The sequence below is a fragment of the Syzygium oleosum genome, unplaced genomic scaffold (assembly GCF_021117445.2).
Source record: "Syzygium oleosum isolate NSW1041296 unplaced genomic scaffold, Sole_v2.1 Sole_v2.18, whole genome shotgun sequence".
Classification (NCBI taxonomy): Eukaryota; Viridiplantae; Streptophyta; class Magnoliopsida; order Myrtales; family Myrtaceae; genus Syzygium; species Syzygium oleosum.
The window spans coordinates 560,448-580,368 of NW_026607502.1; the positions used below are offsets into that span (position 1 = coordinate 560,448).

General features: G+C 38.5%; 2 protein-coding genes across 2 annotated transcripts in view; both read right to left on the reverse strand.

Annotated features, from left to right (window-relative positions):
* Positions 1 to 19,921, reverse strand: part of LOC115690841 (transcription factor MYB74-like) — an 86,051-nt gene that overhangs the window by 48,459 nt on the left and 17,671 nt on the right. The gene's annotated exons all lie outside the window — the stretch shown is intronic.
* Positions 12,210 to 15,067, reverse strand: LOC115690835 (sugar carrier protein C). Its single transcript, XM_030617315.2, has 4 exons — positions 14,786 to 15,067; positions 14,347 to 14,669; positions 12,992 to 13,621; positions 12,210 to 12,889 (listed from the first exon to the last, which is right to left on the reverse strand). Exons 1-4 carry the CDS (start codon positions 14,913 to 14,915, stop codon positions 12,410 to 12,412), a joined length of 1,563 nt encoding a protein of 520 aa, XP_030473175.2. The 5' UTR covers positions 14,916 to 15,067; the 3' UTR covers positions 12,210 to 12,409.

Genomic DNA, 19,921 nt, shown 5'->3' on the forward strand with positions numbered 1-19,921 from the left:
TGGTGAGTGGCTTTGCACTGGGGGATTTCTTTTCTGAGGCTTTGATGATGTTTGGAGTTTGGAAGTATGATGGAAAATAACATGAATGTGAAAATAAGGCGAAGGTCATCTCTATGTACTACTTGGGTTTAATAATGTTATGCGAGTACGGTTTGGAGTTTGGAAGCATGATGGCGCATAAGATCAATGTGGTAATAAGGTGAAGGTTATCTCTATGTACTACGTGGGTTCAATGATCTTATGCGAGTACTCTTTCCATTTTGAGTTCTCCATAAAGCTTATATTCTCTCTTTCGATCTCGACCTCTCGATCTCTCATAACATATTTATCAACATTACGTCGTACATGAAATTATACCATAAATGTAATAATCTAAGTCCCACATCAGTTGGAGAAACCTGTTGAGTGATTCATGAGTCAACACTCATTCTTGAATGATCACTACCTTGTGTAACAACTCAGAGTATTTCTTTAAATAGTAATAAAACAATAACGATCTTTGCATTTAACAAAAAGTAGATATAGTCATATAATATCGCATTCATTAAAATACCAGTATTCTTTAATATGGTATCGAGCGGAAGGAACAGAGATACAATCAAGCATAATCGTCTGAACCTTGTGGATATTCAATGACTAATATTCTGACATCTTTCCTCCAATATACCTGCAACCAACTTAACATGAACATGACGCGAAATATTGGCCCAAAATCTTGATAAGAAATACGTCCAATTACCACGACCTTATCCTAGTTTTCAAAACAATGCAAATTCAAGAATGAATAAGCTCCAAAATGAGCTAAGTTACTGATAGCTATGTATGTGTATGTAAAATCTAGCAAAAAAAACAAGTTCATATATCATCATACAACATGATGTAGCTCTATTTAAGGCTAAACAGTGTGCTCGAAGAGAAATTGATGGTCTCCATCAACCGATCTCACGTATTTCACATTTTGGAAATTTTGGAATATGTCCTCATTATTAATAACATTATTCCACTTGAAATATTTATTTTATTAGGAGTATGTCCTTATTTTTCAAGGTTAGATTTTTCCTTACTATATAAAGGGTGGGCTTTTACCATTCATACGATTACCAACAACCCCCCTTAAGGTCTTGCTCACGAGAAACTTGTGCTTCGTCCTTTGCAGGAAAAATAGCACTTGATATCATTATAAATCAAGCGATACAATAAAAACTATAACCATACTCAAATCACTCACACGTTCTCGATTTCTCCCAATCCCCAATTACACCGAATACTTCACATAGTGTTTAGTCCTCATAATTTCTCATGAAATAATATCTCAATCTCACAAAAGAATTCAAGAATATTACTGCATGATTTCTTGGCTTGAATACCTAAAGCTCGTTTTGGATGCAATCCACAAAGAAGATACACTTCTTATATAGAAAATATTTGGATCCAAAATAGCAAACTCTTTTCAAGAAATTTGCTCAATTTAGGTGACCATTTAAACTAAAAAAACTGCTCAAACTAAGTCACCTACTTTGAGATTAGGTTTCCTTTACCGATCAAGTTCGAGACATTTTCAACAATCTATACATTGGCTCGAAATTGGAGCCAAATTACAATTGCTCGTTGAAAACTTTATCACTGTTACACTCTCCCACAGCCTCTGATATGCTTAACCACCATAGACATCTTTTAAGTACAAGCTGCATTTGAAGTTCATCATAACAATGGATAGCAAGACACCTACTTCGCTTACACTTTCAACAACTCCACAGGGAATTTTGGACACAACATCCTTTATCACAGATAAAGCATAACCATCATTATCCATGTTTGTCAGGAAATCAAACACAACCTTGTTAAAATTAGCAACTACAAAAACAAATGGCTCTACAGGCTCCACCTCTCTACAAGCATCATTTGTATTTTGCGTAAGTATCCACTTACTCAAGAGTTTCTGCTTGTAACCACACCTTGACTTGAACACCATCTATATCAATATAAATACCACCACAACCACTCCTACCCAAAAGTATTGGAGACTCGTCAAATCTTTCAGATCCAAATGTTTTTGGACATCACTTGGGTAAAACATTCTAACATTATATCGAACCCAAGTCTTGGCCAAATTTATTTGGCGTGTGCAGCCCACCCTTCATCATATATTACATGTTCCCAATCTGATTCGCACGTGAGAGGGGCTATTAAAAATTTTCACATCGTTTGTCTACGGGGTTTATATGCTCTTTACATAGATATGATTTCCGCTCATCTAAAAATTTAAGCTTTTGAGTTGGACATTTTAGCAATTTAATGAAACTTTCGTTTCTATGCAAATAATTCATGACCATTCATTAAATTTATAGGTAGGTGGGCTCATTAGTCTGATTTGCATAAATTAGCTTAGGATTTCCATTACTTTTTTTTCACATATATATATTTGAACTTTTTATGGATGGCTTATCTAATATGATATCAGAGCATGTATAGTTTCAATCCTGACACTCCCTCTTAATTTTCTCCTACTTGTTATTTTTGTATTCTACCTAACCGTCCCCCATTTTTGTCCAACACCTACATCCCAGGCTTATGCTTATTTTTTATTTGTATTTCGAAAGCTTTGCTGTCACTTTATTGTTCTAAACTTGGGCACAGTTTCATAACTTACAAAATAACGGGACAATGAAAAAGCATAGACTCGATATATCATTTTTTTCTTGCTCTAGAATCCATCTTAACTAGGTTGTCTTGTAACCATAGAAGACATCACTACCATTTGTCCTCGTATATCCAGTCATTATTATAACGAACAACAGTGCAACATTGTTCATCACTATATTGTGCATTACGAGAAAAAAACGTCGGTGTTTTTTGGATTAGGCCACCGCTCTGTACATCAAAATGGCGCTTGAAGACAACCCACGAATAAAGTATTGACATTAAACTTTGAGGAACAATCGTGTTTTGCGTGGGATTTTCGTGAACTGGGTCCAGTCTAATTTCCGTGTATTTCTAATCAGGTTTTTTACGCACTCAAATTCGAAATATATTTTAATAAAAATTACGATTTAAAATTTTAAAACACATTCGTGCTTTCATCAAAATTTAACTATGATTTCTCCATAATAGTATAATCAAATTGTTCCAGAACAAACAATCGAACAGTAAAACCAAATGTAACTCAATCGATTCCTCTCAACTGGATTTTTCATATTTCTTACTTTTCAATCCTTCTCAACTATGTGGTAACCATGAAGATCACTATCATTTGTCCGCGCATAATCGGTCATTATTATCACCAACAATAATGAAAAAATCGTTCATGACTAATTTGAGCTCTACAAGAGAAGACATTGGTGTCGAAGTAAATTTTTCTAACCATATCATATGGAGTCAATCCTCTCAAGTCCCAATCACCAATTATTTGAATTCAAAACAAGATCGAATATAATTAGCCAATAAGTCAACTACCAACACGGACATATCAATGTCGTCCATTTATGAAGTACTTTATCCTCGTGCTCTTCGTCAAATGCAAGTTGGCATGAAATAGATATGTATACATATATAATTAATTTACTTCTCTTTGTAAAATTGTCTTACATGACTTGGTTCTCCACTATATAATGAAGGGGTCTTACGATCGACTTCAATTTAAGAAAGATATAAATAATTTAGCATTTTCGTTACATGGCTAGGCTCAGCAACAAGGTGACAATGCTCTTCAATCTCTTCTTGGTGCTCTTTCTCTTGCTCAGTGTTTCTACAGCTTATGAGCTCAGAAGCAGCAGTAAGTCTTGAGTCTCTTTGAATTAATTCCCACTTCATCTTGATCTTCGGCTTAATACTACGTTGCATGGAGAAAACGTAAACTCTTTCTCCAAAAAGCACTTTCTCTTGGATCATCACAATGACACATAACACCGAAAGTCTATCATGTGTTCGTCGTTATAATTAGGGTTTATTATAACTCATAAAAGGATGGTTTGTTTTGACTGAACTACTTTCTTAGGACATGCGTATGAGCTATGATTGATGTGCTTCGATCAAAATATGGAAAGATGGAATTTTTTCTTTTGCATACTTAAAATTAAGTCTTCATATTAAGAATAGTTGATTAAATTGGCACATTTGAAAGGTTTATCACTGAATTGACAAATCATCAAAAGATTTAGAACTAAATTTGCACAATTACAAGGTTTATAATTGAATTGGCATCCGTACAATAAGTTTAAGTGGCACAATTCAAAAGTTCATGACTGAATTGGCCTCTATATAATAGGTTTAAGACTTTTTGGATAATTTTCCCACCTCAAACATGATGTGTTTGGTTTTGGGCATGAACATATCATAGGTGAGGTCCTCAACGACCTACCAAAGGTGGGCTTGCAATGCTATTCGGTGTATGGAGTGAAGGGTCGCGAATCGTGCGACGACGTCATGCAGATGTTCAACCTGAGCAGCGCGGTCTTCCACGTCTTCAACGTCAACCTCGACTGCAATCATCTCTACAATGGCCAGTGGCTTTGCGTTAATAACATGACATTATATTGAGCTGTTTCTGGCCTTTCGTAAGTGAAAAAAAAGATATGTAAGTTGGTGGAGGTTTAGCGATGGACAAGATCAAGCGATCACCTGAGTGTTTGCGTACGGTAATAATATGATAAAAATGACTCTTCTTGCATTTTTAAGAGATGCTGTGAATTAGGGCCTGAGCTGTAAGGGAAAATGATATGGATGTATAGATAAGTGATGAGAAAACCATCTTGTTGTTGGGCTCCATTACCACCTGATGTTAGAATAACAATAACTCTGGCCCCGTTTGTTTTGCCAAAAATGAATGATTTAAAAAAAAATTCGCAAAAGTGATTACTTGCATCACGTGAAATAATTAGTCAAATTTTTTTCATTATTGACAACAATTTATTTCTAACGAAAATAATTTTTGTTTATTTATTTTTGTAAACGATGCAAACGATCATTTTTAGAAAAAAAAATATTTCAAATCATTCATTTTTCACGAAAAACTAAGGTACCCTTCTATGTTTTTCGTTTGTTTTCTCCAATCCTAATATCTACATTATATATATATATATATATTGGGCCAATGCAAACCAATATCAACTCGTGGACTGGGGTGCTAACTTTCCATTTAAGGGGTAGCTCGTCATTTTCAATTTACTCCCTTAGCAAATGAAAAATCTACATACTCAAAATTAAGGGTATTGATTAGGTTATGGCAGAAGCACATCTGTAAATATGTATTAAAAAATAAATGAGTTTGTCGTCTGTCTACCTAAATATCAAGTAACTTTTATGAGTCGATCTAGCCAAAACCCCACTGGTTTACGAATGTAGTTAAATTAAGATTTCCTTTTGCTCCTTTTTGCACGAGTATAACTCACAAAGGAGGACTACATCCACGTGCCACGGCCAAAGAGCTTTGTGTTTTTACGTAGAAGCTACGAAAACAAGACTTTAGGAGGATCGCTCTCTTAGACCCTCACTTGTGCACGAAAAATAGATGCAAATATCTATTTTGTCAGTTTGATCCGTCTTACGAGAAGGTTTACGTTTCGAGTCCTGATGACCCTAATAGAACTAATACTAAATTTTATTACAATTAATAAAAAAGCTTAGTTAACTAGTATATTTTTGCACTCCCAACAATCAAGTACTTCAAATAAAAGATGAGGTCGTGGGTTATCTCGGGGAGACATTTTGGATGAGATGGAGATGATATTTCTCTAGATTCCATCACTAATTCAAACTCCAAATCAGCATAACAACCATGTTACCCAATTAGTTAGTTTGATTTATTTATTTTTTGCTGGGTCTGGTCGACCGGTCACCGGCGTCCCACGAATATTACCCATGTCCAATTCATATGAATCCGAAAAAGGAATACTAACCCCCAAATTAACTATCCATCTAATACACCACGCCAACATCGATCCTATCACTTCAATTAGCTCCATGACAATATCTATCATTCTTAATACTACATTCTCAATCTCCTTTCTTGCAAAATCAGCTACTTCAACGTGAGTGTTCGTGACTATATCATCATGTGATAGACGTAACAGCGTATGCATACTTCGGGCTCGGCGCCCCGTAAGGTTAAGATTCAAGAAAAAATGTGTATATTTTAAATTGCCAATAGTAGGACAATTATCGCATCAACTTGCAGTCTTACACTCACCATGAGATTATTAATCGATGACAAAACTAACTCTAAACATACATGTCACTCATTCGACGGTGAATGTGTATGTTTTTCCGTTATATCGACGGTGGAACTAACAATACTCCATATATATTTGGAATGTAGCACCACGCAAATCTCATTTGATCAAGCGAAGAAAATGGAAAAAGAAGCTTCTCTCAGAAGGCAAACAAACAAGTGTGTGGCATGAACCACAAAAAGGCGAAAAAGAAACGCAGCATCGTTGCGTTTGGCACAGTTTTGCCAAAGGACTTGGAGCTCATATCATTTTCGGAATGCCATTTTCCGAATCCAGATCTAGTCATCGGTCTGACGCCCCGCCTAAATTCACACTCAGCTTGCTGACGGTCACCAGCAGTGGCCAAGGGTCTAGGTTCGCCTGCTGGGTCAATGATCACGGTCTGAGTCGCCGAGGGTCTAGGTTCTAGGTTCGCGTGGGTCTGCCTCACTGAGCTCGAGCGAAAACCTCAGCGTCGCCTCGCCCAGGCCACCTGAGGTCCCTCAATCTCTGCATCACCTCGCATGGCGTCTTCGATGGTTCGATCTTCGCCCGCGATGGATTTGCTTCAGCCAGGTTTGCTTCCACGATGCAATATCTCATTCTCCAGTACCATACCCTCTATTTTTCCTTTCTCCCTTTTTTTGTCACTTCAAAGTTACTTTGCATGAAATATATTATAAGTCATTTAGCCAAAAGGTATTTCTTTTGAACAAATGGACCTAGATCAAAGATTTTTTATTCTCGTGGATCTCTTCCAAGATCATCACAAACTTTTAGGTGAAAGAAAGAGGAGTGTGTGTACGTGTGCGTGTGATGTGAAACCAGGTAGCCTTCGGAGTAGTAGATTGTGCTAAGCTTATCCATTAGAATCCTATCTACAAACATATCCACAAGGAACTTGTAAAGTGAAGAGGGGATGCTAAAAGTTCTCTGGACAAATTAAATTTGGGTCATGTGATTCTTCTTATTTTAATCAAGGGCCGTGATTTAATTGATGAACCACCTTTTTCGATATTTTTTTTTGCACCTTTATCAATGTTTAAAGGGGGAAAATGTTAAAGGGGCGAATCAATTCTCGTGGAAAAGTCATTTAATGTCGTTTATGGCAAACGAGGAAAAAGAAAGAGAGAATCACCTCTGAGCATGTGAATTGATTCCGCACTTGCCCTTTCTCTACGGCAGTCGAGTTCAATGCTCGATCTTGTAGTTTTCCCAGGTTCTTTAGGCTTCCACAATCCAACATTCTCATTACCCAAATGAATGATTGCAAATTGCAATCAATCGTTTTCGATTTCTATCTTGAAAGTAATCTCTTAATCTTTTCAAAGGAATTACACAGACATTATCATGAAATTTCACTGCTACAAGCACTTACTGTTGGATGCAATTCGGGAAGAATTTCAATTTGCACGAAAAACTCGCTACACAATTTGATATCACAATAGCATAATAACATAACCAAATATCTAACTCATATATTCTTTATATTTAAACTCTCATTGCTTCGTCGACAAAACTATTCCAATATGTAAATTTGGTTATTACACAGCCTGTGTCGCTAAGATCAATCCATTGATTAGTGAAACTTTCGTTCCCATGCAAAATGTTCATGACCTTCCATTCAATTCACAGGCAGGTGGGATCATTAGTCTGATTTGCATAAATTATCTTGGGATTTCTATTAACTTTTTTTCTCCTATTAATTGATATGTCATATATATTATTCGTCCGATTTTCCTAATAGTTTAAACTTTTGAAACGACTTGTCTAATGTAGTATTAGAACACATATTGTTCCAGACACTCTCTCTTCATTTTCTCCTAATTGTAATTTTTATTTTCTGCCCAACCTTTCGTTCCCTGGTTTCTCTAACACTGTTGTTTATTTTTATTTGTATTACGGAACTTATGCCGTCACTTATTGTCATAATATTTTGAACTGTTTCATAACTTACAAAATAATGGAACAATAAGAAAGCATCGAACTAAGTTCTACAAGAAGTTGCCGGACAAAAATAAGTAAAACCATGTGTAACACGATCTATTCCTTCTCGAATAGATTTGTCATCTTTCTTTACTCTACGATCCATCTTAAATAGGTTGCAAACATGGAAGACATCTCCATCATTTGTCCTCGTACTGTCGGTCATTATCCCAACGAACAAGAACGCAACATCGTTCACGACTAGATTGTGCTGTAAGAGATGAAGACGTTGGTGTCGAATCAATCTTTTGAGTCTCGATCACCATTTATTCTTACAAAATAACTCGTTACTTCATCTGCATTCAAAACATGGATGAGATACAATCGCCAATGTCATGGACGTATGAAGTACTTCTTCCTCGTGCTTAACGTTTAACATGATCCGGTTCTCTACCATACAACGAAGGGGTCTTGCAATTGAGAGGAAACAAAGCTGCTATACTTCAGAAGAACTCTCGACTTCCATTGAAGAACGATACAGATAATTAAAGCATTCTGGCGACATGGCTAGACTCAGCAATAAGATGACCATGCTATTCAATCTCTTCTTGGTGGTCTCGCTTTTGCTCAGTGTTTCCACAGCTCGTGAGCTCAGAAGTAGCAGTAAGTCTTGAGTTCCTTTTTAATTCACTACCCGATTGCCAAGATTATTATTTTGTGTTTATGTTTATTCCCTCTTCATCATTATCTTTTCGCTTTATACTCCGTTGCATGGGAAATCGTCCACTCTCTTTCAATAAACAGTCTAAGGAGCATCATGGTAACACATACACGAAAAGTCTATTGTTTGTTCATCGTCATAATTAGGGTTTATCGTAACTCATTTCTCATTCTTAGCCTTGGCCCTTCCGGGCATGAACATTTCATAGGCGAGGTCCTCGACAACATGCCGAAAGTGGGTGCACAATGCCATTGGGTGTATGGAGTGAAGGACAACGAATCGTGCGACAACGTGATGCAGCTGTTCCACTTGAGTAACGCAACCTTCCACATTTTCAACTACAACCTCAACTGTGATAATCTCTATCGTGGCCAGTGGCTGTGCGTTAAGAACATGACCTTATATTGAGCTGTTTTTTTGGCTTTTCATAAGGAGAATAAGATATGCAGCTGGTGGAAGATTAACAATGGACAAGATCAAGTGATAACTGAGTGTATTTCATAATAATTCAGCTTACTGTGGAAAGAAAAGCTTACATGGTCACTTGTTGTTAGAGCAATAACAACTTGAGCGTTTTTCATTTGTTATCTCCAATCCTAATATCTACATAGTCTCTCTCTCTCTCTCTCTCTCTCTCAATACGAGAGCGCGCGTTAAATTGGTGATGTGTAATGATCTTGATCATTATGAATTTACGATGTCAGTTAATCATTCCCTTCAATACCAATTCTCAACTTATGTTCATATCATTGAGTTACAATTCCTTACTTTTCATGGCAATAAAATGTCTTCAATAAAGATCACATCATTTTGGATTCATTTGAAATGACCACCAACTTTCTTACAAAGTCCTTAGTTGCCTGGCTCTAAGTTCCCATTCTAATTGAGTTGGTCTGATCGATTGCCAAAATGGGTCTATCCATAATTTTGGATGGTTCACATTGAATCATTGATGAATCTGTGCAGGTCCGTTAGCTGTACTAAGCCCATACACAATGTAGGCTTCTTGCAAGGAAAGGTCCAAACGAATCCTAGGACAAAGTCCAAAGCAAAGAGAAATTTCACAATCAAGAATATGTGTTATAATGTTGGCATAAATTTGCATGATTTATATGTTATTATGAGTTTTTATAACATTGATTTGAGAATAGCAAATTAATTAACTTTTATAAATGAAAAATACAGCATGAATCCATAAATGTTTCATAGCAAAATCTAAAGTGAAAATATAATCACTTTAAGTGGAGACAATATCGATTCTAGATAATAGCAAATTAATTAATTATCATCGAGAATTAATATAGACATCGACATTTATCCCCAATGCATACACATTGGTTTCTAGGTGTTCAATGTAATTAGATGATACATAACTTGTAACATTTATCACTCTTAATACTTCATTCTTAAGCTTCTTGTTGCAAAATCGAATATTCCAACATGAGTCCCATGACTATATCATGATGTCATGTCGTGATACACATCGTTGCAGGTACGAGTCCACTGTTGGTGCAAGTAATAACTTACACTCACCGTGAAATTATCAACATGTGGAAGAATTCAATTATGAAACTAACTTCAAACACACATGTCACTCACTCAATGATAAGTATTTTTTTTTGTTATATTGATAAATGGATCTAACAATAATCCATATAAGCATTGCGCACGCAGCGCCACTCAACTCTCATTCTATTGAGAGAAGAAGATGGAAAAAGTAGCTTCTCTCCTAAGGCTACCGAGCAAGTGTTTGGCATGGACCATAAAAGGGTCGAAAAAAGAAACAAAGCATCATATGATTCCCATTATTCTCTTCCAACATCATCACAAACTTGGAGAAGTATAATGTGATAAGCTTATCCATTAGAATCTTATCCACAAACATATCCACAAGGAACTTGCTAAGCGAAGAAGGGATGCTAAGACCTCTCTACACAAATTCAATTGGGGTCATGCGATTCTCCCCTCAATTTTTGAATCGAGGACCGTGATTTAATTCATGGACCGCCCTTTCCCAATACTTGAGAGGGGGCAAATAATAAAGGGATGAATTGATTCTCACGTTTTCTCCCACCGAAAAGTCACATAATGTCATTCATTGCAGACGAGGAAAATGAGAAGGAAGAGATCGCCCCCTAAAGGATGTGAATCGATTCCCCACTTGTCCTCAACTAAAGCAGCCCGAGTTCAATGCTCAATCATGTGTTGTTCCCAGCTTTCTTCGCACCCCCACAATCAAACATTTTTCATTGCTCAAATGATTGCGAATTGCATTTGGATAATGAACGAGTGGTGCGTTCGCTTATAGCACTCGTACCTTTTAGATAGGTTGATGGTGGTCTTGCGATTATACGCACACCATATCTCGCCTCTTTTTTATCGGTTGTTGTGTAATTCGTAGAACAGAGTCTTCGGAATCATTCGTAGCAAATGGTTTAGTCGACCAAGAAATCACACGAGTTTGACAACATTAGTACCGCTCCAAGGTTGGGAAGGGAATCGAGGTTCACGTTTCTCCTGTCGCAACCTTTTCAAGAACGTTGTGTTAAATTAAACAAAGAAGAAGAACAGAGGCAACGTTGGGGGAGGTGGAGGACTGAAAACTCTGCATAACTTCACGAACTCTTGAATTCAAAGTTGGCAAGAGAATTCGAGCACCCCGAGCGATTCGCTTCTCGGCAAGTCCATTTACGCAACGTCGTCAATGGAAGAGCAACAGACCGCTGAATTAGGATGACAGCAACCAGATATCGCGACAGGACATATCAGGTTGCTGGTTTCGACAGTAGGCAGTAGAGCATCCGATTCCAGAGTGACTTTCCCAATCGACGGCAAGTGGCACATAGTCAGACATTAGAGCAGAAACCGGTATTGCGACCGAAATCGATGACCTGACTAAAATGATTGTCTTTTTATAATGCCACCAGACCTAGATTCGCCATTTCAGGCGAAACCAAGGTCCAAGTCTCGCATCGCTGCTTGAGATTGTCAAGCTTATGCTCTGAATAATCGGTCTCACTTCCATGTGGTCCTCCCTTCAGTGACCAAAACTAGCCGGTACTAGTGCTATTTACTCTTAATTGTTGTTAGCAGTCAATTACATTATTGACTATACATAGGTTGTCTCTGCTTCAAGCTTAATGCTCTGAATAATCGGTCTCACTTGCATGTGGTCCTCCCTTCAGTGACCAAAACTAGCCGGTACTAGTGCTATTTACTCTTAATTGTTGTTAGCAGTCAATTACATTATTGACTATACATAGGTTGTCTCTGCTTTCGTGGAACAGAGAGATCAGTTTTGCTATTACTACATCAATCAAACAACAAACCCACCAAGGAAACTGGCAAATCTCAAATTCATGAACTGAAAATTTCACTAATTTCAAGCGATATACTGAACTGTTTCGCATCAGAAGCGATAGAGACAACAGACATAGACCTTGCACACATTTGAAACTCTTAAGATCAATTGAGCCAATGTAGGTACAATAATATGTACTTCTATCGAGAAGAAGCTAAAATAGTTTAGTTGGACTCAATAAGTATCCGATTTCCGCTAGACTTCTTTCACCGCCTGGCCATTCTTCCCCATCTGGACGCCCCGGTACGGGAAGTCCTCATCGGTGACGTACCTCGACCAGTACCAGTGCGTCTTCCACACCTGGCTCATCTCCTCGATCGGAATGCCCTTCGTCTCGGGGAGGAAGAAGTACACGAACACCGACATCACGAACACGAAGAAGGCAAAGAAGAGGAACAGGCCGAACTTCAAGTGGCAGAGCATCGTCAGGAACACTTGGGCTATCAAGAACGTGAAGATCATATTGACTGACACATTGATACTCTGGGCGGCCGAACGGATTTCCAGCGGGAAGATCTCACTAGGCACGAGCCAGCCGAGCGGGCCCCAGGACCAGGCAAACCCGGCGACGTAGATGCAGATGAAGAGCACGACGACGATGGCGTACCACTTGGGCAAATCCCCTGGGGTCCCGTCCACTCCGAATTTAGCTCCGATGGCCGCCGTCACAACCGCCTGCATTCATTCGAAACAAGACTTAGGCTTTAGTAAATAATGTATGTTACGATACATCAGATTAAAAACTTTTAGACAATTTTAGTAAATCAGCTACATTACCTGGCAAATCAACATTTGTGTCCCTCCCTCGAGGAAGAGGAACCTCCTTCCCCACTTATCAACACCGTATATCGAGACCAACGTCGCGGTGACGTTGACGATACCGGTGATCACGGCGGACATCAGAGAAGCGTCGTTCTTGAACCCGATCGTTTCGAACAGGACGGGCGCATAGAACATGATCACGTTGATGCCGGTGAACTGCTGGAAGAAGGGGATCAAGATGGCCATCGTCAGGTGCGGGCGGTACTTGCGCTGCAGCAGGTTCCTCCACGGGTGCTCGACCTTCTTGGACTCGTCGCTGGCCGCGACAAGGTCATTGAACTCCTCGTCGACATCATCGACGCCCCGGATCCTCTTGAGCTTCTCACGGGCCTCATGGTTCTGGCCACGCTCGATCATCGAGTTGGGGGTGTCGGGGAGGACGAGCGCGCCGATGGTGATGATGAGGGCCGGGACCATGGCCCCACCTAGGCTGAGCCGCCATCCCCAACCGCCCTTGATCTTGGCGAAGAAGTAATTCAAGATGTTGGCCACCAGAATGCCAATCGTGATCGATAACTGGAACCCAATGTTCAATGCTCCTCTGAACTTGTATGGGGCCATCTCAGAGAGGTACAGTGGCACAGACTGTAGTTACCAACAAAAACATAAATCTTCATCACTAAAGTTTACTGAGTAAATCAAAAAGTTAGGTCAAAAATAGCGGAGGGGACAGACATATTCAAATCAATAATTGGTTTAATATGATGAAAATGGAGGCATCAAGATTCAATTATTCTATTCAACGCCGTTGCACTCACGAGCAAACGCTTGGACGAAGAGTTCAGTTCACACAGAGATGACCAAGAAAAATTTGTCATTTGTGACCTGAAAAAATTAATTAATTTACAAAAATGGTGTTGACAAGCTGGCCGATGTATGCGTGAGCTAGAAAAAAATCAAAGTTAAATAAATAAATAAATTGGAGTTCTAAGTATCTGTCTTTTTCGATATTTGGACTTTTTTTTTCTGAGCAACCTGAATCAACACTTTCTGATGCAAAGAACTTCAAATTGCCAAATCGGAAAGAAGAAAAAAGGGCAAGGAAACAAAAACAAAATTTCAGGATGAATGCAAACTTCTGAGATGTTGCAGAGAAAGTGGATTTGATATCTCAATATCTGGGTCAGAAAAAGAGAGCAGCTTTTGTTTCAACGAAAAGCCATGCTCGTCTTCTTCCTAGCAGTAGCAGTGCCCAGATCTGCCACGCTCGAAAGTTGGAATGACCTCACATGGCGAAAGAAAGACAAACCCATAAAGAAAACCCATCTCCTAGTTCCAGGGAGACGATATAGGTTTGATGAATTTGGTACCTGATTGGCGAACCCGATGCCGAAACCGAGCAGCATTCGGCCGAGGATGAGCATCCAGACGGCCTTGGCGGCCCCGTTGATGATGGCGCCGGAGCAGAAGAGGAGCCCGCCGAACAGCATCGACAGTTTCCGGCCGAACTTGCGGGTCACGGTGGCCGCCACGATCGACGCCACGAGCGCGGCCAGGTACAGCGACGACGTGAACATGGTCAGCTTCTGGCTGTCGTACTTGCAGTACTGGTTGGTCGTCGTGTCCGCCATCTTCTTCCTGTACACCGACGGGAAGAACTTCTTCAGGAACGACTCCATCGTCGTGACCCCGCCTGCGAGCAAACAAAAACAATGAAAGTTCAAGTCAGCGAAACATCCCCACTAACCTCGGGAGTCAGCCACGACGCAGGTCAAAGCCCGACAAGCAGTAGAGACTGTGGTTGTTTACCTGAGATTCCGATGTCGTAGCCGAAGATGAGACCCCCCATGGCGGCGACGACGCACGTCACCGTCACGAAGGGCGTCAGGTTCCCCGGGTACTCCTTCCCGCCAGTGACGACAACTCCGACGGCCGGCATGTTTGCCTTTCTTCTTTACCTCTTCTCCTTCGTTATCTCAAACGGCGAAAACGAAGAGACGTAGAGAATCCTGAGAGATCAGATTCAGAAAGAGTGTGGACTAGAGAGAGAGAGAGAGAGAGAGAGAGAGGTGAAGGAGATAGAGGTTTTGGACCGTGATGGCGAGTGCTTATATAGAAGGAGGGGCATATGTGAAACGGAGGACCGTTGAGCTGTCGAGAACACATTTTCTTAATCCTCAATCAACATGTTGTCTTTGATTCTTTAATAATTCTAATGTTTTTTTCTTAATCCCGGTTTATGTTAGATAGGTTCGCCCATTCTTTTAATCCGCGATTAGCCGTTTGAGCCGATAGCGAGCTTCGTCGACCGGACAAGAAGAAAACTCAACCACCGATCTTTTTTTATTGGGCTTGTTAAATCGAGATGGATTATGTTAAGAAGAAGAGATTGGAAATTGATCTATTTCTAATTCAATGGGATTATATTAATGGGAAAAATAGCTCACTTTGTCTCTCAATCTCTCCCTCGCCCCCCCGGGCGTTGACCGCTGACTTTGTCCGACGTTATCATGGGAGTAAATGGTTGCGCTCGATGTGTTTTCCTTTTTTTAAGATATCTCAAAGTTCAAATAATGCCGTTTAAGGTCAAAATAAGATAGTAATAGTGATGCTGTCCAACGTATATATATATTGGATTGATGACGATGATGAGGCTTCAGTTTGAAAGCCCGGAAAGCAAACGGTGCCTCTTCTAAATTGAGACTATACTTTAGCAAAAAACATTTCAATCTAGGGCGGGACCCACTTAGTGAAAGAAACTAAGATGATCACATTCAGCATTCAGTTTTTCCAAGAAAGAAAATGGGGGTGGAAATAGGAGGCAAAATTAACAAGACTTCTCTACATGGTTGACTGGAAATATTGATTCGGTGCTTGGCAAAATGTTACGGTGGGAAAAACCCTAAAGTGTGTTATTGAATACTCTCGTTTTAGTGCAAAAGTCATTCATGATAAAGTTATTCGTGATAAAATATTTACATATTAAATCACGCTTTAATGTAATAGCATAACGCTTTTATAACAAAGGGCCGAGATCTCAGAAAATTTTAGATAATAACACGGCATGAGATGTGAAACTAGCTCCAGAAATTGGGGTCGGTCTCACAATAATTTACAATTCGAACCTTCTTTTTAAAAAAAATCAAACTAATCTCTAAATCATGGTTTTTTACCGACTTTTTGGGCACAATTAGTTTGTTAAATTTTCACATAAATAGCAATTTCACAATCTTAAGATATACTCCATGGCCATGTTCTTGAACAAGATGGAGATTGCTTCTTTTTTGTCGCTTTCAAACGTGGCATGATGCGGGAAAATGGCCTCTTAAACTTACCTAGAGATTCTGACCAAAAAAAAAAAAACTTACCTAGAGACAACTATAGCGGCCGGTGCTAAAGATGAGGTTTGCTTTGGAAAAACCAAGTTCATTAATGTAATTTTCTCCACTAAATTGCCTTTGAATTCAACAAAATCTCCCCACTAATTAAGAGTAGAATTGGACCTAAGCAAGTCCTTAAAAGTTTTCATTTCGAGTCTTGTTCGAATTTTGAAATCCTCGGGATGTAAAACTTGCAAATTGTTATTATCTCTCTCTTGGGAAGATAAAGTTATAAGGAAAACTTGGAGATGTAATATATGCGGGCATCCATTAAAATAAAGAACATATCTATGGAACCCATTCCTCTAGGAGACAGGCCGCAGAGACTCCTGTAATTAAGAGATTCGGTTCTCTTCTTATAATGAAGTTACTTCTTTATCGAATATCATGAATCCAATGAAAGCTCTTGAGGTTGCTTAAAGATGAGGTTTGCTTTGGAAAAACAAGTTAATTAATGCAATTTTCTCCACTAAATTGCCTTTGACTTGAGCAAAATCTACCCGCTAAGAGTAGAATCGAAGATAAACATGAGGTCGGTTGAGTTTGGATAATCTCCAAAAGGTCCACGTCGGATATTACTCACGAGTCACGACCCAAAAGGGGCTCGCTGAAATGTGGGGGAAACGAAGCAAAAAGCTTTCACATAACTCAATAAATACAGTTTGGATAAATGTGCAGTCCATGTAAGGGCTGAGTCAACCGGAATTTGTGGATTTTTGTTTGGATAACGTTGGATTGCGGTTGATTGGAAACGGATTAATTTATTAATTTTATTTGATTTTTGGCGGTGGATATGCGTGACTTGAGAAACTTTACAGCAAGAACATGGTAGCGAAACATGTGAATCCAAGGTAGAGGTCACAAACTTTCGAGAGGATGTTGTAGGAGGATTGGATCGGTACATGCAAGGGACAATACTAGGTTCGAGAGGATAAGGCATATTTGGTGACGTCTCTCGTTTTTGCAAGAAATGGGGGACAAATTTTGCACCATAATGTTGACTAAGATAGGAAGTAGAAATTTTGACATGCAAGAATTAGGTGGATTATTGAATGGTTATCTATATGGTTGCCTTGAAATCGCGGTCAGTGGAGGGACGCGGATCTTGTAATGGAGTCCTTTCGCATAGTGTGTTGAGTTGGAGTATAGTTGAAACCACAACTTTTTAGGGGAATCCATAATTGGGTGAAAAGGCAACGTGGAGAATTGAACTTCCTGCTCCGGCTCTGACTCCATGGTTGAGTGTAAAATCTTCATCCGCCATGAAAGTTTAAGCAGTCGGATGATGATGATTGTGCTATTAACATATCGACAAATGAGGTTATGTACCATTGCGCCAACAAATAGGAGTGACCTAGAATACCCAGATATACAAAACGTTGAATCCAATCGACTAGGGCAAACTGATTTAGAAATTGCTTTAGTGTTTATCTATATACTCAAAGTTTTCTGGGATTTTATTATTTACATGGTCTATGTGAGACTTTTGTTTTGTACTAACCAATCTCGATAAGTGCCACATTTACCGTGAAGAATATTTTGAGGGATTTTGTTAATGAGAGCCAGCAAGGCGCTTAATAAACACCAAGATAATAAATAAAAAAACTGTTATTTTCAATGTACCATATCTCTCATATTATGTCCAATCAGGGTGTTGAAAATTTAAATATTTCTATAATATGGCTATCGAGTGTTTCGTGAGCCACCGTTAATAAAACCCTGTCTCGGGAGGTAGAATTGATAAAATATACGCAAAGTCTAAGTCTTGTTGCTTGTCCGGGAGAAATTATTTCATAGACTATGAATAAACATAGCTCTCGAGTCTTGGCTATCGTTGTTATTGATCATTTCATTGATACCGACCGATGATTAATTGCACATCTCTTACATCATCGATCTTCTTCCATTCTTAATCATTCCTAAGGTCACAGGTTCCTACTTTGAATTCTCAGAAACTATAAAAAGAAAAAAGGCTGGGCTAGGGTTTCTGATGAAATTATACATGGTAGAGTATCACAAGGACTAAGGGAATCGGAGCTTAATGTCAACCTCAAGCATTTGTTTATGCCACAAGCTAGCTGGGCAAGGCTGGCTTGCAATCATAGCCTGCCAATTTTGTTTTTCTCGTCTTTGAACTCAACTCTTACACTTCATTAAAAGCATAGCATCGTCCTTCTGTTAATCTTTATCTGGTTAAACTGAAAAAATCATTTATTTAGTGTGTTTTAAAACATAATAGAGTGTACATCGGTAAAAAATATATCGACATGTGCGGGATTTATACAAATAATATGCCAATGATGATTTATTAACATCGTTTATGTATATTATGAATGCGTGGGTGAAAGGGATGACCGGCATGCGGCACTTGTATCTTTTTTTTTTATATAATTGAGCCGTTTATGATGTGAGTACAAGTTAAGCTTAATACATGAAAGGATAATAATGTAAATAGCCCCTGAACTTTTAATTTGTTCAATGTAGTCTTTGAACTTTAGCTTAATATTCAATATGGTCAATCAACTTTTAATTTGTTTAATATGATCCCTAAACTTTTGGTACATGTTCAATTCAGTCCCTTAATTATATAAAAATACTCAATGTAGTCCTTCCATTAATTCAAGTTCAGGAATTATATTGAACATTTTTTATACAGTTAAGGGATTGAATTGAACATGTACTAAAATTTCAGGGACTATATTGAATAAATTAAAAATTTAAGGACCACATTGAATATTAAGCTAAAATTTAAGGATTATATTAAATAAATTAAAAGTTTAGAAATTAAATTTGATAGGGACTATTTATGTCATTTTTCCATACACGAATAAGCTCGATTATATGTCTTATAGTTGACCAAAATGAATTACAAGTCGTGCAGACTAATGCTATGGAAAATTGGACTATTGGTGACGTTAATCAAGGAGATCTACAGATCTTTGGTATGTCAACATCAGCTACGGCGCGATGGGTCAGAGTCCATGTGAGGACATGATGACACGGAAGTTTATTTAGGAATTCAGGAGCACCAAATAATTGCGTAACATATATCCCATCATGGATTAATTGTGTTTGAGAAAAAAGGAGAAAAGAATTGGCAGAGATTCCTATGATGGTTGTGGATTAAAAGCATGATCTAGCTCTGCTAATCATCTTGTAATTAGACTGTGAGTACATAAGACAATACACGCGCAGAAGTGCACACAATTCTCTCTTTTTCTATAAACTTATATCGTATTGTCTATACATCCCGTAATATCAATTGAATGTTTGATAAAATCACGTAAAATTTTACATTAAAAAAAAGAGCCTCAAAATTCGATTTCTCCTCGATCTACATCTCGGATCCTCTCACAGGTTCCTTAATCCTTGCCAGGTGAACTAATTCCATCTTACAAGGAATACTATGTTTTATTCAATCAGCAAGCATCAAAAGTTAAATTCCACAAATTTTCCAAAGAGGAGAGTGACCCTTTTGTTTCTTTCATGAAAGTGAAAGAATCCTATTCGGGGACACTAAAGAAAGGCAGGTAAAAGCGTGGAAGGAGCTTACCTTAGAAGATTG